General features: G+C 37.6%; 1 protein-coding gene across 5 annotated transcripts in view; it reads right to left on the bottom strand.

Moving 5' to 3' along the window:
- Positions 1-5,184: 5,184 nt before the first annotated feature.
- The window catches only part of LOC127445909 (CMP-N-acetylneuraminate-beta-1,4-galactoside alpha-2,3-sialyltransferase-like), a 78,717-nt gene continuing 63,178 nt past the window's right edge, over positions 5,185-20,723 (bottom strand). For 3 of the 5 annotated variants that reach the window (XM_051706386.1, XM_051706388.1, XM_051706387.1), the window contains 3 exons: positions 18,257-18,403; positions 17,599-17,745; positions 5,185-6,773 (listed from right to left, as the gene is read on the bottom strand). In XM_051706386.1, coding sequence (XP_051562346.1) covers positions 6,684-6,773; positions 17,599-17,745; positions 18,257-18,403 — 384 coding nt within the window. In that variant the 3' untranslated portion in view covers positions 5,185-6,683. Of the gene's footprint in view, positions 6,774-11,504; positions 14,927-15,131; positions 15,150-15,312; positions 15,505-17,598; positions 17,746-18,256; positions 18,404-20,723 lie in introns of those variants that run through there. The other 2 variants (XR_007898065.1, XR_007898066.1) reach the window with 2 other exon arrangements.

Raw genomic sequence — 20,723 nt, forward strand, 5'->3', positions numbered from 1 at the left:
CCAACTTTTGGAGGGTTTAAAGGCAGGAATGTGAAGTTTATAATTTTATTAAAGCACTTTCATTCTTCTGTTAAAACTCATGTATTATTTGAGCTGTAAAGTTGTTTAAATCGACGTTTACCGGGATTACAGGGTTTACAGCGTTACGTCATCATGGCAACAAAGTTGTACAATTTAATATAACTTAAAATAGAACCGGTTGGTAAGCGATTTTATCCCACTAAAATCATGTTAACACACACATTGTTTGTGTCTTGTTGCTATACTTTTGAAACAGTGAGTTTAAGGATTGGCCCCATTCACTTCCATGGTAAGAATAAATAAACACTATTACATGTCACGTCCACCAAACACAACAAATGGTAGATAATGTGAGCCTTAAGGGTAAAATTAAATGGTTAATTCACCACAAAACAGTCCACACCACAGTATTCATATTGTAAACCTCATTGAGGGGGCATTGAAATCTCTTTTTAAGGGTGCTGTTGCTCTGTTTGTCATTGTGGAAGCTGTTGAAGGTGTGTTTTGTGTTGGGGTTTCAAAAGAGAAGGTGGGAACTGACAAAGTGTCGGAAAGAATTAAGCCAGCGGAGAGTGATTCTTCACAGGCACACACCGGCCTTTAGTCAAAACTCACATGTAAAATAATTGTGTAACTGAAACCTGGTCAACTCGGCCCCATGGAGTGTGAAACTGTCAAGATGTGACCTCACCATCACAAGTGTGTCACGAAGGCCCACCTACATGGAGAAAGACACCTGTCAGAGTGAATTCCACCCCCTCTATTCACTTCTTCAGCTCTGGAAGCCAGTAACGCTCTCGCTACGCACACTGTCACAAACTCGGCCGCAGCGTATGACCAGGTCAAGGATTGTCTTGAAATAGTAGACACCTGCCTGTTGTTTTCATAGCTCAACTGTCTGTGATCTCACACTACTTTCTAAATCGGTTTGCTATTTACTGCAGTCCGAGCACAATAAATGTTTTAGCGGGCGGGCAGTGAGAGAAGTGACACAGGTTGAAGGCAAGGCCACGAGGCAGCGTTGGCATCCTAGAACTGCGGCCCTGAGCACCACATAGTTGTGGAATTTGTTTTAATGCTTGTGTTTGAAAGATATACAGTCTGAAATCTCACTGTTAACATGGCATTTAAAAAACAAAACAAAAACAAATCTGGTAACATTCTTTAATGACATTTAAAACCATTACTGAATGTTTAACCCAAAAAAGCATTTGGACAATTTAGTAGTATGGAGGACCAAATTACTCAAAGAATGATTTAAATAAATCATTAAATATATAATAAAATTGTTACAAAAAATTTAAAATCATTAATCATTTAATCACTAAATAAATCAATAAATGTCTATTGTACTTAATTTTTTGCACTATTGTGCATACATTTTCATTTGAGAATTATCTTAGGGACGATTTTCCATTTAAGCACAAGCTTCATGAATTTTCATTTTTAGGGTTACGGTTATTAACACGTCAACAATGAAGAAAAGACAAGAAAAGTTGGGGATCAGGAAATGTTGCGAGTCATAATCGAAACCCACATCACCCACATGAGCACCACTGTGCAATATGTTGAAATACTAATAACTAGACCAGTGGTTCAACGTAACCTCAAAGAAAAATAGATTCTCTAAGAACACAATTTTGCTTCTACATGTATCCAACATAGTCTCATGACAACTCATAATAATTCGTACGAGATGGCGAAACCGTAAGATATCGTAAAACGTTCTTTTACCATAGAGACCAACCAATCAACAAACAGAATTTAAATACAATGTCTCTGTACAAATGTGGTCACTCATTCCATATTTATGCAGTGAAGTTATTATTATTTTTTTTAACCCTTTGGAATCAGCTGTTTTCTGCATTAATTGGTCATAAAATGTGACCTCATCTTCATCAAAGTCACAAGTATAGACAAACACAATGTGTTTAAGCTAACAACACACAAACAGTTATAATCTTTCATGTCTTTATTGAACACATCCCAGTAAACATTCACAGTGCTGTGGGAAAAAGTAAGTGAACCCTTGGATTTAATAACTGGTCGATCCTCCTTTGGCAGCAATAACCTCAACCAAGTGTTTCCGGTAGCTGCGGATTAGACCTGCACAACAATCAGAAGAAACTTTGGACCATTCTTCCTTACAGAACTGCTTCAACTCAGCCATATTCTTAGGATGTCTGGTGTGAACGGCTCTTTTGAGGTCATTCCACAGCATCTCTATTGGGTTAAGGACTGGGCTCTGACTGGGACACTCCAAAAGGTGGATTTTCTTTTTTTGAAACCATTCTGTAGTGGATTTACTTCAATGTTTAGGGTCATTGTCCTGCTGCATCACCTACTGTAACTTCTACTGAGCTTCAGCTGGCACACAGACACCCCGACATTATCCTGTAGGATATCGTGATAAACTTGGGAATTCATATTTCCCTTGATGATGGCAAGCAGTCCAGGCCCCGAAGCAGCCCCAAATCATGATGCTCCCTCCACCGTACTTCACCGTTGGGATGATGTTTTCATGTTGGTATTCAGTGCCCTTTTTACGCCATACATAGTGCTGTGTGTTCTTCCTAAACAATTCAACCTTAATTTTATCAGTCCACAAAATATTTTTACCAGTAGCATTGTGAGTGTCAAGGTGGTCTTTGGAAAATTTCAGGTGCACAGCAATGTTTTTGTTGGAAAGCAGCGACTTCCTTCGTGGTGTCCTGCCATGGACACCATGCCGGTTTAATATTTTCCATATAGTAGACTCATGAACAGAGATGTTATCCATTTCGAACGATTCCTTCAAGTCTTTAGCTGTCACTCTATGGTCCTTTTTTACCTGATTAAGCATTCTGTGGGGTGCCCTTTGAGTCATCTTGGCTGGTCGACCCCTTCTATGGAGAGTACCCACAGTACTAAATCTTCTCCATTTATAAACAATTTGTCTAACCGTGGACCGATGAATATGTAAGCTCTTCGAAATAATTCCTTTTCATCCTTTCCAGCTTTATGCAAAGCAACAATTCTTCTGAAATCTCTTTTTTGTGAGGCATGGTCCACATCAGCAGATGTTTCTTGTGAATAGCACACTCAAAATGTCTGAGTGCTTTTTATAAGTCAAAGTAGCTCTAACCCACACCTCCCATCTCGTTTCATTAATTGGATGCCAGGTTCGTCAACTCCTGACTCTAATTAGCCTTTGTTGACGTCATTAGCCTAGGCATTCACATACTTTTTCCAACATACACTGTGAATGTTTGAATTATGTACAAGAATAATACAATAAATTGTGTTATTAGTTAAAACAGATTGTGTTTGTTCATTATTGTATCTTAGATGAAAATCAAACCAGATTTTACACATAAATGCAAGTCATTCTAAAGGGTTCACATACTTTTTCTTGCCACTGTATGTTGATGTTTTCTCTCTTCTGTGGTACACAAGTTATTTTCTTTTTAAAATCATGGTTAAGTGTAGGGTTTGGGCAAGGTTACACTTTATGGTTAGGTTAAGGTTTGGGTTAATGTTAAAAAAATTGTAACATTTTTCATTGTTTTTTTGTTGTTTTTTTTTTCTCTATGGAAATAAAAAGTTGTGGATTTTTGTACAAGCTAACTTACAATTTCATTATCTCATACTAATTACCGGTCACGTGACCGGGTTTAATGTATCTTGTTTTAAGGATGTTAAGATGTTTTAACTGGAAAACAAGAAAAAATACACAAAAACATTTTCAGTGCAATTGTTCGCCGCCACAGAGTTAGATGCTGCAGTCAAGTAAATGCAGAAACTCGACAACTTCCAGAGAAAAAGTTAGACCAAGGCATTTACAGTAAACGCAGTCGAAAAGATATCATTAACCATCAGACTTACAGCTGATGTACTGTACCTCATGTGAATAACTATAATCTCCATGACTCTGAAAGAGGCTGGGCACCCTGGAATGAAAGATATCTAGAAAAATGGAAAGTGGTGAAATTGTGTTCTCAGGTCGCCTGGATGGTTGACAGGAGCGGTACTGATCTCGGAAACCAAACACAAAGATTTCCAGGAATGCTGCCTGACTCCCAGCCTTTAAAACAGATCCTTTAAAAATTCCTGATACTTCACATTAACCTTTTGGCACAAGGATCCAGAAAATCCCCTCAGCATGCCAGTGAATCATCAGACAAACAGCCAAAGTGTTTGCTTCCACCACGTAAACATCCAACTGTTTGTTGGAAAAAATATGGTAGGTTGATCAGGTGGGAGTTTGAATGCTGACAGTAGAATAAACATAATAAATCACTAATATATATTAGACCGGTGATTATATTGACCAGGCCAATAAATCTGACATTTTCAGTTTGTTGCTATTGGCCAATAAATGTGCACAAATGGCTGATTGATTAGTGTTAGTTACCTTTCTGGTCTTGTAGGGTAGATGGATGGATAATGCTCATTAAAATTTTTTCCCTCCAAATATTTTTAAGATAATTTTGAGAAAATATTGTGTAAAAGAAATGTTCATATATGCATTCATTATAGCGGCTCGATTGACAAGCCCACTAGTTTAGAAACTTTTCAGAAATTGTTAAAAAGCTATTTATTTATTTTTTATTATTTATATTCTTATAGCTTTTTTTCTTATTCTAAATAGCTCTAGCTCATTAAATCACAAAATAATATCACTATATATATAAAAAAGGCAGGCAGGATTATAAAATTATGGCCGGCAATTAATTGTCATAAAATTCAAATCTCAGTGTAAGCTTAATAAATTTAAGAAGTCATCTATTCACATTGAACTAAAAGAAATAAAATAGAATTTCCTTTAAGTCTTTATAAATAAATATTACACCGTTTAGAATGACATGAGGTCCACTTTTCTGTTTTGGATCCCAGCACACCTGAATATTATAGTAATAATTTATATATTAATAAAATAATATTATTATATTATACTGTATATTTTTATTATGTATTATATATATTTTATTGTTTATTTTGTATTATTATTATTTTATTACATTGATTTCTAGATTATGTTTATTGCATCTCACAGTATTATGTAACAGTAATATACAGCTCTGGAAAAACTAAGAGACCACTGCATAATTATCCATTTTTCTGGATTTACTATTTATAGGTATGTGTTTTATTCTATAAAGTACTGACAACATTTCTCCCAAATTCTAAATAAAAATATTGTCATTTAGAGCATTTATTTGCAGAAAATGACAACTGGACAAAATAACAAAAAATATGCAGTGTATTCAGACCTTGATTAATGTTGATATTCATTTTTAAACAACACAATACTAATGTTTTAACTTAGGAAGAGTTCAGAAATCAATATTTGGCGGAGTAACACTGATTTTCAATCACAGCTTTCATGTGTCTTGGCATGCTCTCTACCGATCCTCCACCAAATTTCACAATGGGTGCGAGACACTGTGGCTTGAAGGCCTGTCCAGGTCTCCGTCTAACCATTAGACGACCAGGTGGAGGAGCGGTGATGATCTGGGAGTGCTTCAGCAAGTTTTTGCACCAGGAGTGGCATAAAGTCACCCAACAGCAATGTGAAAGTCTGGTAGAGAGCATGTCAAGACACATGAAAGCTGTCAAGATGTCAAAACAAAAACGTGTTCTATATGAACAGCCCCTTATCTGTTATTTTCATATGCATCAGTCTACAACTAAGATGAAAACCTAATTTTAGACTCAATCATTTATAAATCTTGATAATACTTCAATGGACCTGGTCTCCTATATATCATGTTCAGACTACACACAGAGAGTACTACACATGTGCAAGGTTCAGGAAACAAGTGAATGCTGCTTGGATAAATTGCACAGTTCTGAACAGAAGAGCAGCAAGAAAATCAACGGTGACAATCATTTGTTCTGTGGTGTTGTGCAGTAATGCACAGCCTGAGATTGAAGAGAACAGTTTAAAATCATTACAGTTTACCTGTCTTAAAAAAATAAAGCATCTTAATGATGTGATTAGAATACGGTCTAATAAATACGAAGTACATGTACAAAGAGTTCACATCAGAAACCACTTGTACCTCTGCTGTATAGTAAAACCAAACAAACAAAAAAAACAGGAGAAAGCATCAAAGTTCAGTCTTTGTCATGCTCTGTGGCACAAAAGGATGGACTCGTTCTCCTCTTCGTGGCTTGCATCTTAAAGGAATAATTAACCATAAAAATGTCAATTCTGTCATTACTTCCTCACCCTCAAGTCGTTCCAAACCTGCAGTTTTTGCTTTGTTTCATGGAACACAAAAGGAGAACTTCTCGTAGCTCTTACAGTTCAGTGACCACATCTTCAAGCTACAAAAATGACAACACCCAACAAATTATTCCATATGACTTTTGTGTTCAATCAGATAAAGAATGAAAGCACAGGGTTTGGAACAACATGAGGGTGAGTAAACATTGGCAGATTTTTTTGGGTGAACTATTCCTTTGCAGCTCAGTGTTTGAGGTGCGGTTGCCATGGATACCGTCAACATACGACGCAAGGTCACTTCCTCCAGAGGTACCATGTGACAGACTCCAACATCTCTTCCTTTGTGATCTGTGATCGCTCGCTGATGCGAGTCCATCAGCAGGGATTTCCACACTGTCCATGTAGGAGGATGGTGAATACTGCCTGTTATCCGTATGACAAGGGCGCGACATCAGATCCCATTGGTCAGGTCCTGAATAACTCTGCCCTTCACCAGCTTCCGGAGAAACTCCCTCTCTTTGGATATGTTGTGTGTCCACGACTGGGGGTGTGAGAGATAAGAAAAAGACAAACATTAGGGTGAGCGTTCAGAAGTAGACACAAAATAATCAAAATACGTAGTTTGCTATTTTAGAAGATCTGATGGTCCACCTAAAGTAAACATGTCCAACAACAGAAGAGCTCTACTGAGTGTCAACACACTGCACATGAGAGAAGATGACATTACAATAAAATACAGTGCCATCTACTGATTTACTCTGCAAGAAATCCTTTCAAATTTGCAATTTAACATGATCCATGTTTCCTTTTGTTACTATAGCAGTTGTACTGGCTAAATACACAAAACATGAGCAATATCAACAACTACACTGAGTGGGCTGCAGGCACAAACTGTCTGGACCACTACACTGGATTAGTGCCTTCACAGATGGCAAACAAGCACTGAAACAATGTTAAGTCACCAATGATATATCAACATTGATGGCATTGAATTAACTTTACAATCTAATATTGATTCTACATCACTTTTTCACCCTGCTTTAATGTTGAAACAACATGAAAATCTAAACAAAAACTATATTAACATCATTGAATCAGTGTTAGAATCTGATGTAGATTCTACATCACTTTTGTTGAAATCAACGCTTCTTGATCTCATGAGAATTCATATGTATTCTTACGCAGAGGCGCAAAAACCATATATGCAAGGTATGCAATGCATAGGGGCGCCATGTAAAGGGAGGTGCCAGTGGCCTCCTCGACCCCTCCAACATTTAGTTTTGCATACCCGCTCGGAAATGTGTAGTTGCGCCCCTGTTCTTACGTAAAGTCTCTAACGTTTGCATAGACACTGAAACAATACTGATGTATTGACAGCATCTAAACATCATCATTTTACATATTAACACCTATAGAAACGTACAAATGTTTACGTGTGCTGTTTGAATTGATAAGTATTGAATAATTCATAGAATTAATCAGTTAATTACATTTAATTTATAATCAATGAGATTAGTTAAATGCCATCACAGACATTATAATATGACATTTTAACGGTTTCATTAAGTTCTGTGTGATTGCTGCTGCCCTATACAATGTTTTATATCACTTTAACCAAGACTACGCTTTAAAATATTAAAATGAATAAAAACTCTGTAATCATTTATTCAGCATTTAAATTTATTTTTGTTTTCCACAGGACACAAAAGGAGTTTTCAGAATATGCCAAAAAACAAAATAAACCACAAAAAGCACCATAAAACCATAATAAAATGAATCCATAAATGTGTTATCTATAATCCAAATCTTCAGACCCAAATTCAAGCCTTTTATTCAACGATCTCCGTCTCCATCCATCGTAACAGTCAACCCACGTTGGTTTCGTTTTCAAAATTCAAAAACTGCCTCCTCAAGCATTACGACCAGCGGTTTTACAGCAGTGATGTCTCGTGACCGTTTGCGACATGCCGTATTCTGCGACGTATATGTTTGAATAAGATATCACCGCGCCGTTCTGGAGTGCATCAGGAGAAGATTTACAGCGATTAATAATTTAAATTCTACTCTCCACCTCACACAATGCTATTGTATACCATCAGGGAGCACATCGGATGCAGCGCATCGCCCTTTGGACTACTTTTGTACTGAATTTTACCATTTTTCTGAATAAATTATTGTGATTAATTTACATGTTTTAAGGGGGCCTGGGTAGCTCAGTGGTAAAAGACGCTGGCTGGAGTTCGCTAGTTTGAATCCTAAGTGACTCCAGCCAGGTCTCCTAAGCAACCAAATTGGCCCGGTTGCTAGGGTCACATGGGGTAACCTCCTCGTGGTCGCTATAATGTGGTTTGTTCTCGGTGGGGCGCATGGTGAGTTGAGCGTGGATGCCGCAGTGGATGGCGTGAAGCCTCCACGTGCACTATGTCTCTGTGGCAATGCACTCAACAAGCCACGTGATTAGATGCACGGGTTGGTGGTCTCCAACATGGCGGCAGCTGGGATTCATCCTCCGCCACCCGGATTGAAGCGAATCACTACGCAACCACGAGGACTTAAAAGCGCACTGGGAATTGGGCATTCCAAATTGGGTGAAATTTGTTTTTGTTTTTTACGTGTTTTATGTTTAATAAATGGTTATGGTTATGTTTAGGAGTAGGTGTGGGATTAGCAGCCGTAAAATATACTGTATATAAATTAATATATTGAAACAAAAATTATTTCTACTGTAAATTAATCTACTTGTTACATGTTTTTATATTGTTGAAATGTGGTTATGTTTAGAGGTTGGGTTAAGGGATCTAAAATATCTATAAAACCATAAAAATGTACAAATATATTTATAATAGATTTGTGTATTAAAATATATTTGTAATGGATACGTCAATATTTTACGTTTCTAAAGCTGTAAATACATTTAAAAAAAATAATGTTTTAGATGCTTTCAAACATCCATATTGTACATTTTAGTGTCTATACAAACGTACAAATATGTAAGTTTAAATGTTACAAATATTCACTTACAAATCGCTACGTATATTAATGAGATCAAGCTGGTTGAATCATTTCAAAAAATTTTCAAAGTTAACGCTGTTGAATCAACGTTGCAATCCGATGTTGATTCTACATCACTTCTGCATTCTGTGTTAAAGAGCACCTTTTATGGTTTTTCAAATATATAGCTGTTTGTGAATGTAAAAAAGTCTGCAAAGTTTCAAAAATCAAAGTGCACGACAAATGGAGTTATTGACTCCCAAAAGAAAGAACCGATTCTGAACACCTGAAATGAGTCGTTAGTAATTCAAGACTTTTTTCTTAAAATTTTTATTGATTCAAATAAACAGGATAACACAAACAGAGCATACACACACTGAATCAATTTATAAAATTATGTCCCTTCCCCTGAACACCCCCCCCCCCCCCCCCGCTATACACAACCAGTGGTCTGATACAAAATGAAAATATATATATAAAAACAATCTAATTTAACAAATATATATCCAAACCAAACAAAATGTCTCTCTCCACAGCCCGTCACCGAGCACCCCCCAAAAAGGCCAAAAACCTGCCCCATTTCTTATCATATGCAGCCGAATTGCCAAGCTGTCTATATGACATCTCTTCAAATGACGCTACCTTGCCCAATTCGGTGCACCATTCAAAAAAAGAGGGAGCGCCCATCGACTTCCATCCCCTCACAATTATCTGTCTCCCGATCATCACGCCGGTGAGGACACACTTCTTTACATACCCGTCAGGTATATCCATAACCGCCCCATTGCCCAACACACAAAGTCTGGGACAAAACAGAACATGAGTGCCCAGGTCCTCGGAAACAAAATTCTGGACTCTCAACCAAAACTCCTGAATCCTCGAACAAGACAAGAAGGCATGTAATAAATCTCCATCCTCCATCTGGCAACACCAACAGGTGGGTGTGTCTTTTAAACCCAGCCTATACAATCTAGAGGGGGTCCAATATAATCGATGCAAAATCTTAAATTGCATCAGACGGACGCTTGCATCTCTAGATGTAGACTTAATGTTTTTTAGAATCCTATTCCACACTCCCTCCTCCAATACCAAGTTCAAATCTTTCTCCCACAATCTCTTGAGAGAAGTCGAAGTTCCGTCCCCCAGACTCTGAATTAACAGGGAGTAATACACTGATTCCTCATGACCTTTTCCAAAAGCAGAAATCACCTCTCCTAGAGTATCTGCTGCTTTAGGGGGGTGTATGCTACTCCCAAAAATAGTACAGAGCAAGTGGCGTAACTGAAGATACCTAAAAAACTGAGATCTGGGGATCCCAAAATATTGAACCATATTTTCAAAGGATCTCATCACACCATTCTCATAAAGATCACCGAGTGTATTAACCTCCCTCACAATCCACTCTGACCAACAAAAAGGGGACTTATTAATGCAAAGTTTGGGGTTTAGCCATAGGCTCGAGGCAACATTTAGATAATTATCTGAGTTAAACACTCTGAACACTATTGTCCATACTGAGTGCAAATGTGAAATGACGGGGTGTGATTTAACTTCTCTGGTTAGTTTGATGGAAAGGCTTTGCAATGGCAAAATAGGGGCAAGCAGTTCTTGATTGGACGGTAACTTTTACACTCACTTGGATCTTTGTCTTTTTTTAAGAATCAGACTGATCCGGGCTTGTGTCATGGTTGGAGGAAGCTTTTCATTCTTTAATGATTCAGTATAAACTTCTAGCAAAAGTGGAACCAGTTCTGTAGCATTCTGCGGCAAAACCATCTGTCCCCGGAGCCTTGCCAGTAGGTAGGGACTTAATTACCTCATCAAGCTCCTCCAAGGTATCTCAGAATCAAGAGAGTTTTTTTTGCTCAATCATCAGTTTAGGAAGATCTAAAGGTTCCACAAAGTTTCTAATATCTTCATCAGTAGACGAAGACGTGGAACTATTAAGATCAATATAGAATTCTTTAAAGGCATTATTAATATCAATGGCTTAGGTACAAATTTCACCACCAGCACATTTCACTGAGGGAATGATAGAAAGAGACTCTCTCTGCTTTATATATCTAGCCAAAAGCTTCCCTGCTTTGTCACCCTACTCAAAGTATGACTGTGTTGCCCTGAATAACCAAAATAGTATTATATCTATATTTCAATCGGGTCAATTCTCTGAGGCCATCAGCTGACATACGGCGCTTCATCTCTGCCTCAGCTTTTTTAATATTCCCTTCCAACTCCACGAGTTCTCGTGCTTTGGATTTTTTGATGAATGAGGCATACTGTATGATCCGACCCCTAAGAACCGCCTTAAGTGCCTCCCAAGCCATGCCCACAGAGGGTACTGAGGACCAGTTGGTCTCCATATAAACATTGATTTCAGTCTTTAACATTTGTTGGAAATCAGGACTTTGCAAAAGGGACACATTAAGGCACCAACTATATGATTTCTTTTTCTCTGTATATGGCATCACCTCTAAACTCACCAGGGCGTGATCTGAAACTAAGATATTTCCAATTGAGCAATCAACAACAGATGAAATGAGGGATTTGGATATAAAAAAAAAATCTATTCTAGAATAAATCTTATGGACTGATTAAAAAAAATTATAATCCCTACCAGATGGGTTCAAAAGTCTCCAAATATCTGAAAGACCAAGATTTTTACACATCCTGTGAAGCATCAATATTGCTCTAGGGGGCTTACACACTTTTGCTTCACTATGATCAAGGACTGAGTCCATCAAAAGATTAAAGTCTCCTCCCAATATTATATCATGAGGGGTGCCAGTGGTTTGCAACATCCCTTCAAGATCTATAAAAAAGCCCTGATCATCAGCGTTAGGTGCGTAAATATTAGCCAAAATCAACCTTTGCCCCTGAATTTCTGCTAAAACAATAACAACTCTCCCTAATTTATCTTTAGTCTGTTTGAGACATTTGAATTGTAGATGTTTATTTACCAATATAATGACTCCCTTGCTCTTACTTGAGCCAGCACTAAAAAAAACATGTCCATGTGGAGAGAGATAGTACACTCTTATTAACAACTGACATATTGATATAATAAAAAAAAAAAAACTGTGTCAAAAACTAAATTATACAGACCACATTCCCCATTAGTGAAACAATCAACCACCGAACTTTCCCCTGAACAAAACAAACAGAAAAAAGAAAAACGTGCGCATTAACCCCGCGCACGAAAGCGCCAACCAGCGACAATCCCTCTAAATTCAAAAGGTCCATGAACGCCCACGAGTCCCCACGACAACTTTGCCGTCGGATTGCTCAATTTTGCCTCACAAATTTGTGAGGCAAAATTAAATAACAGAAAATACTTGGTCAAATAAACCCAGCCAGTACGAAGAATGAACACAAAGAATGTGTATATATTCACAGAACTGTCTCAAAGGTGTGATCTTCCACAAAACAAATTCCAGCTGATATAAAACCGTTCAGATTCCTCGGACAGACAAACGAATGTTCAGTGAGCCGGCTGTTATAAGTTCAGCGGATGACATAATCATTCCAATGTCCCATAAAAAAACTCAACAAAACAAACTCCAGCCAGCAGGAGGAATAAGCACGAAGAATGAACAGATTAATCCACAGCTGTTCCAAAGGAGTGTTATTCAATAGAACAAGCTCCAGCCGCTAGGCGGAATCAATACAAAAAGAAACAAAACCAGCATCCCGGTTCCCCGGATGGTCGAGTCAATTCACTCGGAAGCCGCATAAACATATATATACCATGACTTACACAATCCGTCAACTTTATAAAAGACATCCTTTGTGTGAGCATGTAGATATTTTGCGGTCATCCACAGTGTCCACTCTCAAACTGGCCGGGAACTTCAATGCAAATGTAACCTTTCGTCAATGCAAACGTTTCTTTAAGGAAAAGTGTTATTCAAAAAACAAGCTCCAGCCACTAGGCAGAGCCGACTCAAAAAGAAAAAAGAAACCAAAATGACACCCAGCTTCCTTAAGAGTAATTACAGCGAGATGAGAAACATCCAATGGTTTACTCACCCACTGATTCTATAAAAGACATTGCCTGATTGGGACAAGTAAATACTTTGCGACCGACCTTCGTTTCTATTTTCAATTTGGCCGGAAACATCAGAGCAAAAGTAATCTATCGCCGATGTAAGAGTTTCTTATATTCCTTGAACCGATCGCGTTTCTCTCTTGTTGAACTCGCAAAGTCCGGGAACAAGAAAATATTATGGTTCTTCCAAGAAAGCTCCCCTTTGGTCCTCGCTTGGCGCAACACAAGATCTTTATCGGATGATCTCAGAAATCTGGCCAGAATCGATCGGGGCCTGTCTTCCTCAGCAGATCTGTGAGCTGGGTCTCTGTGAGCTCGCTCGATTTCCAGCTTGTGGCCTGTTATGTCGAGCAGACTCGGGAAGAGGTCGTCTATGAATTTCACCATATCTCTGCCCACCTCATGCTCAGGAATTCCAACAATTCGAACGTTATCCCTGCGGCTTCTATTCTCAAGATCTTCAAGCTTTTCAAGGACATGTTCCAAATCAACTTTGGTCGCGGGCGGATTAGCGGTTAATTCCCTCTCCGAAGATTCCAGAAAATCGATTCATCTCTCAACATCTGACACTCTTGTAACTAGTTCAGAGAATTTTATTTCCATCGCCGTAATCGATCGACATATTACAGCGAGATCCTCCAAGTCAGCAAGAACCTTCGTCAACATCACCGACATGTTGGACAACTGACGCTGGATCACCTCTCCCACCGCGCCATCCAAATCGAGTCCCCGGTCTGTAGGCCTGTCGGGGCTTTCATCCTGAACACGTAAATGTCTTTTAATGTCTCCAGAGCCCGAGGATTTTGACTTCTTTGCCATGTTTTGCATCAAAGAAAAAATTTGTAACTGGGTGTATCAAAATTCACCAGATTATAACATGAAAATAAAAAGTTTAGCAAAGTGCGCAGAGCTCGTCGCTTACACGTCTGCTCCTTGCATGGTGTCACGTGACCCCTCTGTACCTACTTAACCTACTTAATTTGGTAACAAAAAACCCGCCTCTGGTCTTCACTGGCTGCTTGCGAACAGCTTTGACCCGCCCTCAAACACTACACTAAGCGGTAGACCAATCACAACAGACTGGAACATCTGACCAATCAGAGCAGAGTAGGCTCTCTGAAAGGAGATCATTGAACGAGTTGTTTCTGACACTGGGAAAATAGGTAATGCTGCAATTTAAATTATGAGCAAATTAAAGTGTTTTTTAACCTTGGATGCATGTAAATCTATTGTATGAGACCTTTAAAACAAAATTAGGCGTATTTAAAAACCATTATAAGTGCTCTTTAATGTTGAAACAACATGAAAATCTCAACCAAAAAATCTATTAACATCATTGAATCAATGTTAGAATCTGATGTTGATTCTACATCACTTCTGTTGAAATATCAACAAAGATTTAAGAAAATTGGTGAAAAACAATTATATAAATAAAAACAACTTTCACATAGTTTCTACAGTTTTATTTATTTTCATCAAAATAGTAATAACAGTTTAAAAAAGAAGTTGTAGCTGGAGTAGGGGTCTGCACGGGCCTTAAAATGAAACCCGAACCCCATTGGTTTCTCGGGTCCCGTCGGGCCCAGGTCGGGTTGCAGACCTCTAAGCTGGAGGTACCGGACGAACTGCTCCCACACTCATTTGCTGAATCAATGCATCTAAAACAAAACATATAAAAGAGAAAAAACAGTAGGACCAAAATTCATGGAACAGAATAATAATATTAATTGTCCACAATTGGAAATTTAGTTTGTACATGCCAGCAGTGTCATGCTTTGACTAATTGATCATGTAGGCTAGTTCAGTCCTGCACATTTTGAATGTCTCCCTTATCAAACAGACCTGATTCAACTCATCTCGTTAGAAGATGAGCTCTATGATCTAAATTAGGAGTGCAAAATCAGAAAAAAAATTCATAATGTGCAGTCTGTGGGAACAAACAATTACGACAATATATGGTTTGTCTAGATTCTTTAAACGGTCTCTGGTATTTTTACAAGAATACAATTGCAAAATTGTAATACAGATTTAACCTTTTCCTTACCTGATATAACTGAAAGAATGTACGCCGCAGGTTGGTCATTTCCAGGTGATCACACAGTCGACTACAGATCCATGTTTATTCAATATCACTCCATCACGGGGTGCTTCTCATATCTTTAATTGTGTATCCTTATTTTTTCTTTATTTTTCTCAACTTCTCCCTCATAAGACACGAGGAAAGAATGCAAGGATGCTATGCAAGTGCAGAATCAAAGAATGAAATCATCAATACTGTACATGTGTAAAATGGCATATCCTTGCTTACTCAAGTGTATTATGCTTTTACACAGAACGTATAACCAATGTGCTTTGAGGGATCTGCCATAATGCTGTTTGAACTATTTTAATGAAGAAATTCCTAATAAACCTTGATTAAACGATGTTTTAGAAAAGACTTTAAGCACTTTTTAATGAATGCATTAATTACTGAAACTAACAGAATCCAACACACACAAAAAAGGCAGTGCAAAAAAGGGACAGAGAAAAAATAAGGTACATGAACACCATTGTTTGAAATTGTGCCAGAGAATTTGTGTGAGTGTGTCAGGTGTTTCAACAAACAAGACTTCTGTGTACGGTGTACCTGTGTTTCCTCACTGACGAGGAAGCATCAATTAGAATGATCTCGTGGTCATCAACTACAAATCAATGTAAGTTCAACATACTTTTAACATTGAAATTTAGATCTCAACAAAAATGATGATTCAGATGAAAAATCAACATTGTATCAACGTCACCTTGCCATCTGGGTTGGCTAATAAACAAGAAGAAATAAATGTTTTATATATATATATATGTATAACTACTTTTTTAAAAAGGTAACAGCAGCTACTTAGAAACTTTATCTTATCCAGTTACAGTCATTTAAAGTAATTTCCACAACACTGACACAGAGTCAGAGCACACACACACGCACACACACACACACACACACATACAGGTCAGAGTGTCATTTCATTACTCTGACCTCTTGGGTTTCTGCTTGTTCCTGAAACAGAGCGCAGCAGCAGCCGCGAGGTCATGTGACCTGTTTGTGGACGTGACTTATCAGATGGAATATTCCCAAACATCATCAACGAGAGAGCAAACATCACTGTAGCATTTCGCACACATTAATAAAGTCCACTCTTTTTTTCCAAGATTTCTAAACTAAGAAGCAGCTTTTCTGTTGATTGCAATAAGATAATACTAAATTAATGTAAAGTAATAGGGGCTGTGTTGAACTGCCCACCGAAGCAGTGTTAAACAGATAATTAATGGCATATACTGCATTATCTATCTATCTATCTATCTATATATATATATACAACAGTATATATAAAATACACAGTATGTGTGTGTGTGTGTGTGTGTGTGTGTGTGTATGTATATATATATATATATAAAATACAAAGTACTATTGCATAGGTTTTAGGCACTTGTGAAAAATGTTGCATAGTGAGGATGTCTTCAAAAATAATGCCATAAATAGTTTTCATTTATCAATTAATGTCATACAAAGTCCAGTAAACATAAAATAGCTAAATCAATATTTGGTGTGACCACCTTTGCCTTCAAAACAGCACCAATTCTTCTAGGTACACCTGGACACAGTTTTTCTTGGTTGTTGGCAGATAGGATGTTTCAAGCTTCTTGGAGAATTCACCACAGTTCTTCTGTCTATTTCGGCTGTCTCAATTACTTCTGTCTCTTTATGTAATCTCAGACTGACACGATGTTCAGTGGGGGGCTTTGTGGGGGACATGACATCTGTTGCAGAGCTCCCTGTTCTTCTATTCTAATCTTTTCTATTTGCAAAAGTAATGTTTGTGAGTCTAACATTTATATTTCCTATTGACACACTAAAGCTGAAGATATTAATAACCATCTTAAGACAAATGTTTTTGTGAAGCATCTTATGTGCCTAAGACTTTTGCACAGTACTGTATATAGGTGTTTCTTGTTTCCACTTGTTTAACAAGTACACTAACTTTTGAAAAAAACTTTATTAGGTGCAAAATTGTTTGGTGTGGTGGAAATGACGCCACAACTGTGGGACAGTCATAATTTTGGAAAAATTTAAAGAAATTATTTTCACACTATACGAATTGAGATGGTATATGTTTATTTCACTATTTGTTTAGGTTATTATAGTTTTAAACATGTAATAATTTGTATATTTAGCATGTATTTTCATAGTTTATTATTGAAAGTCTGGGTCTGGCACAAGGCTAAAATGTAAAATCTATTCATAAAGGCATTTGAAAAGTACTGGAAATGGAAGATTAGGTCAGTGTGGTGCTGTTACCTCTTTGATTGCAGACATCTTGAGTTTCTCATAATAGTGTAGAGGAGCATTAGGCGAATTCATGTCATATCCAAACCCAGCCACTGCCACCTCATCACAGTTATGAAGGGCCATCGTGATCGCAACGGTCCCCAATGTAGGAATATTCTGAAGACAACAAAAAACACTTTCAAGTATATTTTTAAAGTGCTGTACACAACAGTATCACTTGAGAATTTCAGTAAATATATATACTTTATGAAAATGGACTCAAGTTAAAATTAAAATAGAAATAGTGAAACACAGGACTGAAGATGTGGGTGAAATCTGTTGTGCAGTAACCACACTCAGGCTACTGTTGAGTGCTTTGTTCAAACACTTCAGTTCAGATAATGTACCCCATGTGACTGACTATCAGAGAGAGATGTGTGTCTGTGTGTGTTTATCAGCAGGTCACTGTCTGATCAGTGTGTTTGGAGTCTCATGGTTTTATCTGCACAGAGAGACACTCTCTTGGCTAATCCTGCTCCAGACACTCTGCCTGTATGCTGATAATACAGGAAGCGCATATAAACTAGAGTCCTGTGGCTCACACCACCTTAAACTGCTGTGTTTTCATGCTCAAACAGACTCTGGATCAGGCTCAAAGATATGAGTCAGAGTACATAATGCTCCTCACCCCTCTGCCCATGAGACCTTTGTTGTGTGGAAGGCCGATTAATCTGAAGGCTGCTTCTTGAATGAAATACGGATTGAGGATACGCATGTCCTTGGGTTCTCTAGGAATGATATGCGCCACAGACTTCCAGAAGCCCTCCATACTCCACTGAAAGAGACAGAGAGAAAGTGTGGAAGTCAAGAACTGGATATATTGTACATCACAATACATACACGTGAAACAAATGAAATGACTAAACCTGCGTGACTTTACTGGTGGTCTTTACTATGAGCTGAAGCAGCTCTGTGAATGAGCTATTATAAATGCAGAAAGGTTGTAAGTGAAACTGACACAGAACAGTCACTCGCGATTGCTGAATAACGCACTCAGCTGAGTAAATAAGCCGCTCACTTTGATAGCCTCGCACTTTGATTTTCAGAATAAAGAGGGTGACGCCAGCACGCCAGAAATGGCATTACACTAAGTTGGCACGGAGCCAAGAGCATGCCCAAACACAGACCTCTTGCTGTCCTAGTGGGACAACCACTTCACCTGCACCCAATATTTAGGACCTTACAGGCACACATGGGCAAATCTGGAGAGTCTAGAGTCTCTGATTTAAACTTCTGTAGCAAAAATAAGTTTGATTCATGTCCTTGAATCAGTTCAAACTGTACATGTCAATGCACGGATCCATACTTCTGATTCTATTGTTCGTTTGTGCCCGAAGGTGAATATATATATATATTTATTCAACTTCAGGCACTTTCATGTCCCAGAGGTTGATTTATATTAAAACGAACAGATTTGACATTTTTTATCGCTGTATGAAGGTTACATAAAAACTGACTTGGAAACTATTAACTAGACCATCAACATTTATTTTTAGTACTTTCAAATACCTTTTATGTAAAGATTGTCGTGTTTTACCCTTGTCCCAGACCCAGACTTTAAATTGGAGGTAGACCGATATATCAGTTTTACCGATTAATCGGTGCCAATAGTGTTTTCTTTTTTCCCCAAAATTTTTAAAATCTTCATCAATAAACCTAATTTGGTGAAATATATACATACAAATTTCAGCTGGTCAATATATAGGCTATAAAAAGCTTAATTTGGTAAATACTTAATATAGAGCATTATAACGGGGCCAAGTCTTTATCATCCGCTTTATGCACCAAATCTTAATTGTTCTGGTTAAAATGGGTATTTTGGTTGCACTATAAACTGCTTTTGGGACTCTATTCATTTTGGACTCTTGTAGCCTCAATGTCTGTGCCCTTCATAGTAAGGAAAGACAAAGAAATGTTTTATTATTCTATAAATCGATTTTTAAAAACTATTGGCCAATTAATCTGTTATCTGCTGTTATCGTTATCGGAAAAATCCACTATCGGTCAACCTCTAATTTAAACTATGAAAATCTATTACAAAATACAAATCCCTTCAAGTTTAAAACTATGATAATCTAAAAGACTAAAATAAACATCCATTTCATATTTACTGTTTGATAATTATTATAAAAAAAAAAATTACATTACGACTGTCTTACAGTTGTGGCCTGTCCTAGAGTTTCCACCACACCAAACAATTTTGCCCCTTATAACGTTTTTTCAAAAGTTAGTGTACTTGTTATCCAAGTTGACAAAATTGTCAGCGAAGCGCATGCTTGAGATGGAAAGTGATGTTTGAAGAAAAAAAAGAAAAATCAAGGTAAATATCACGCAAATTATTTTTATTGAAGGTTTTATTCAATCGAGCTGTACTTTCTAGAAGTTTATAGTGCTAAAATTGTCTGAAGCTGAAGAAACATTAATTTGTTGAAGAAACATTAATATTGCATATCGTTAAAGGGCTGAAAATGTTTTTTTTTTTTTTTTTTTGCTATTTCGCCCAGCCATACACCTGGGGAAATGTGCCTTGCAAAAGTCGTAACTTTAGTAGACATTCAGGAACTCCGGTGGGAATTCATCAAACGGCATCCCACTCTTAAAAGTCACGGTACCACAAATAAACACTGTACGTAATTACACACCCTGTATGAAGCCTGTGTTTTCTTTTCATGGGCGGGACAAGCTTTACAGGTTGCAGAACTGCAAAAAAAAAAAAAAAAAAAAAAGTGGTTTGTCACACAGAACGTTTCTTGTGGTTTTCTGGTTATAATAAGGTGCTTTAATGAGTGCAAATATTGGATATACAAACCACATGGGGAGCGGCACAACCCAGTTATTTGCTCCATCTGGATCACAGCCCTCGTTTAATGATGTAAAGATACGCAAAAAATCACAACCTGCTCCCTTACAACTAACTACACCAAATCAACTGATTGAATCAGTTCATGCATGACAGCATTTGAGAGAATGATCAGAGACAGAACTGCTAAATGCAAGGGCTGCATCCCAATTTGCTTACCTCTACTATGCTTAGAATGTACTTTGCAGTACATATTAGCCCAAAGTACACACTTTTGGTTATGTACTATGGCCAC

This window comes from Myxocyprinus asiaticus, chromosome 9, assembly GCF_019703515.2.
Source record: "Myxocyprinus asiaticus isolate MX2 ecotype Aquarium Trade chromosome 9, UBuf_Myxa_2, whole genome shotgun sequence".
Taxonomy (NCBI): Eukaryota; Metazoa; Chordata; class Actinopteri; order Cypriniformes; family Catostomidae; genus Myxocyprinus; species Myxocyprinus asiaticus.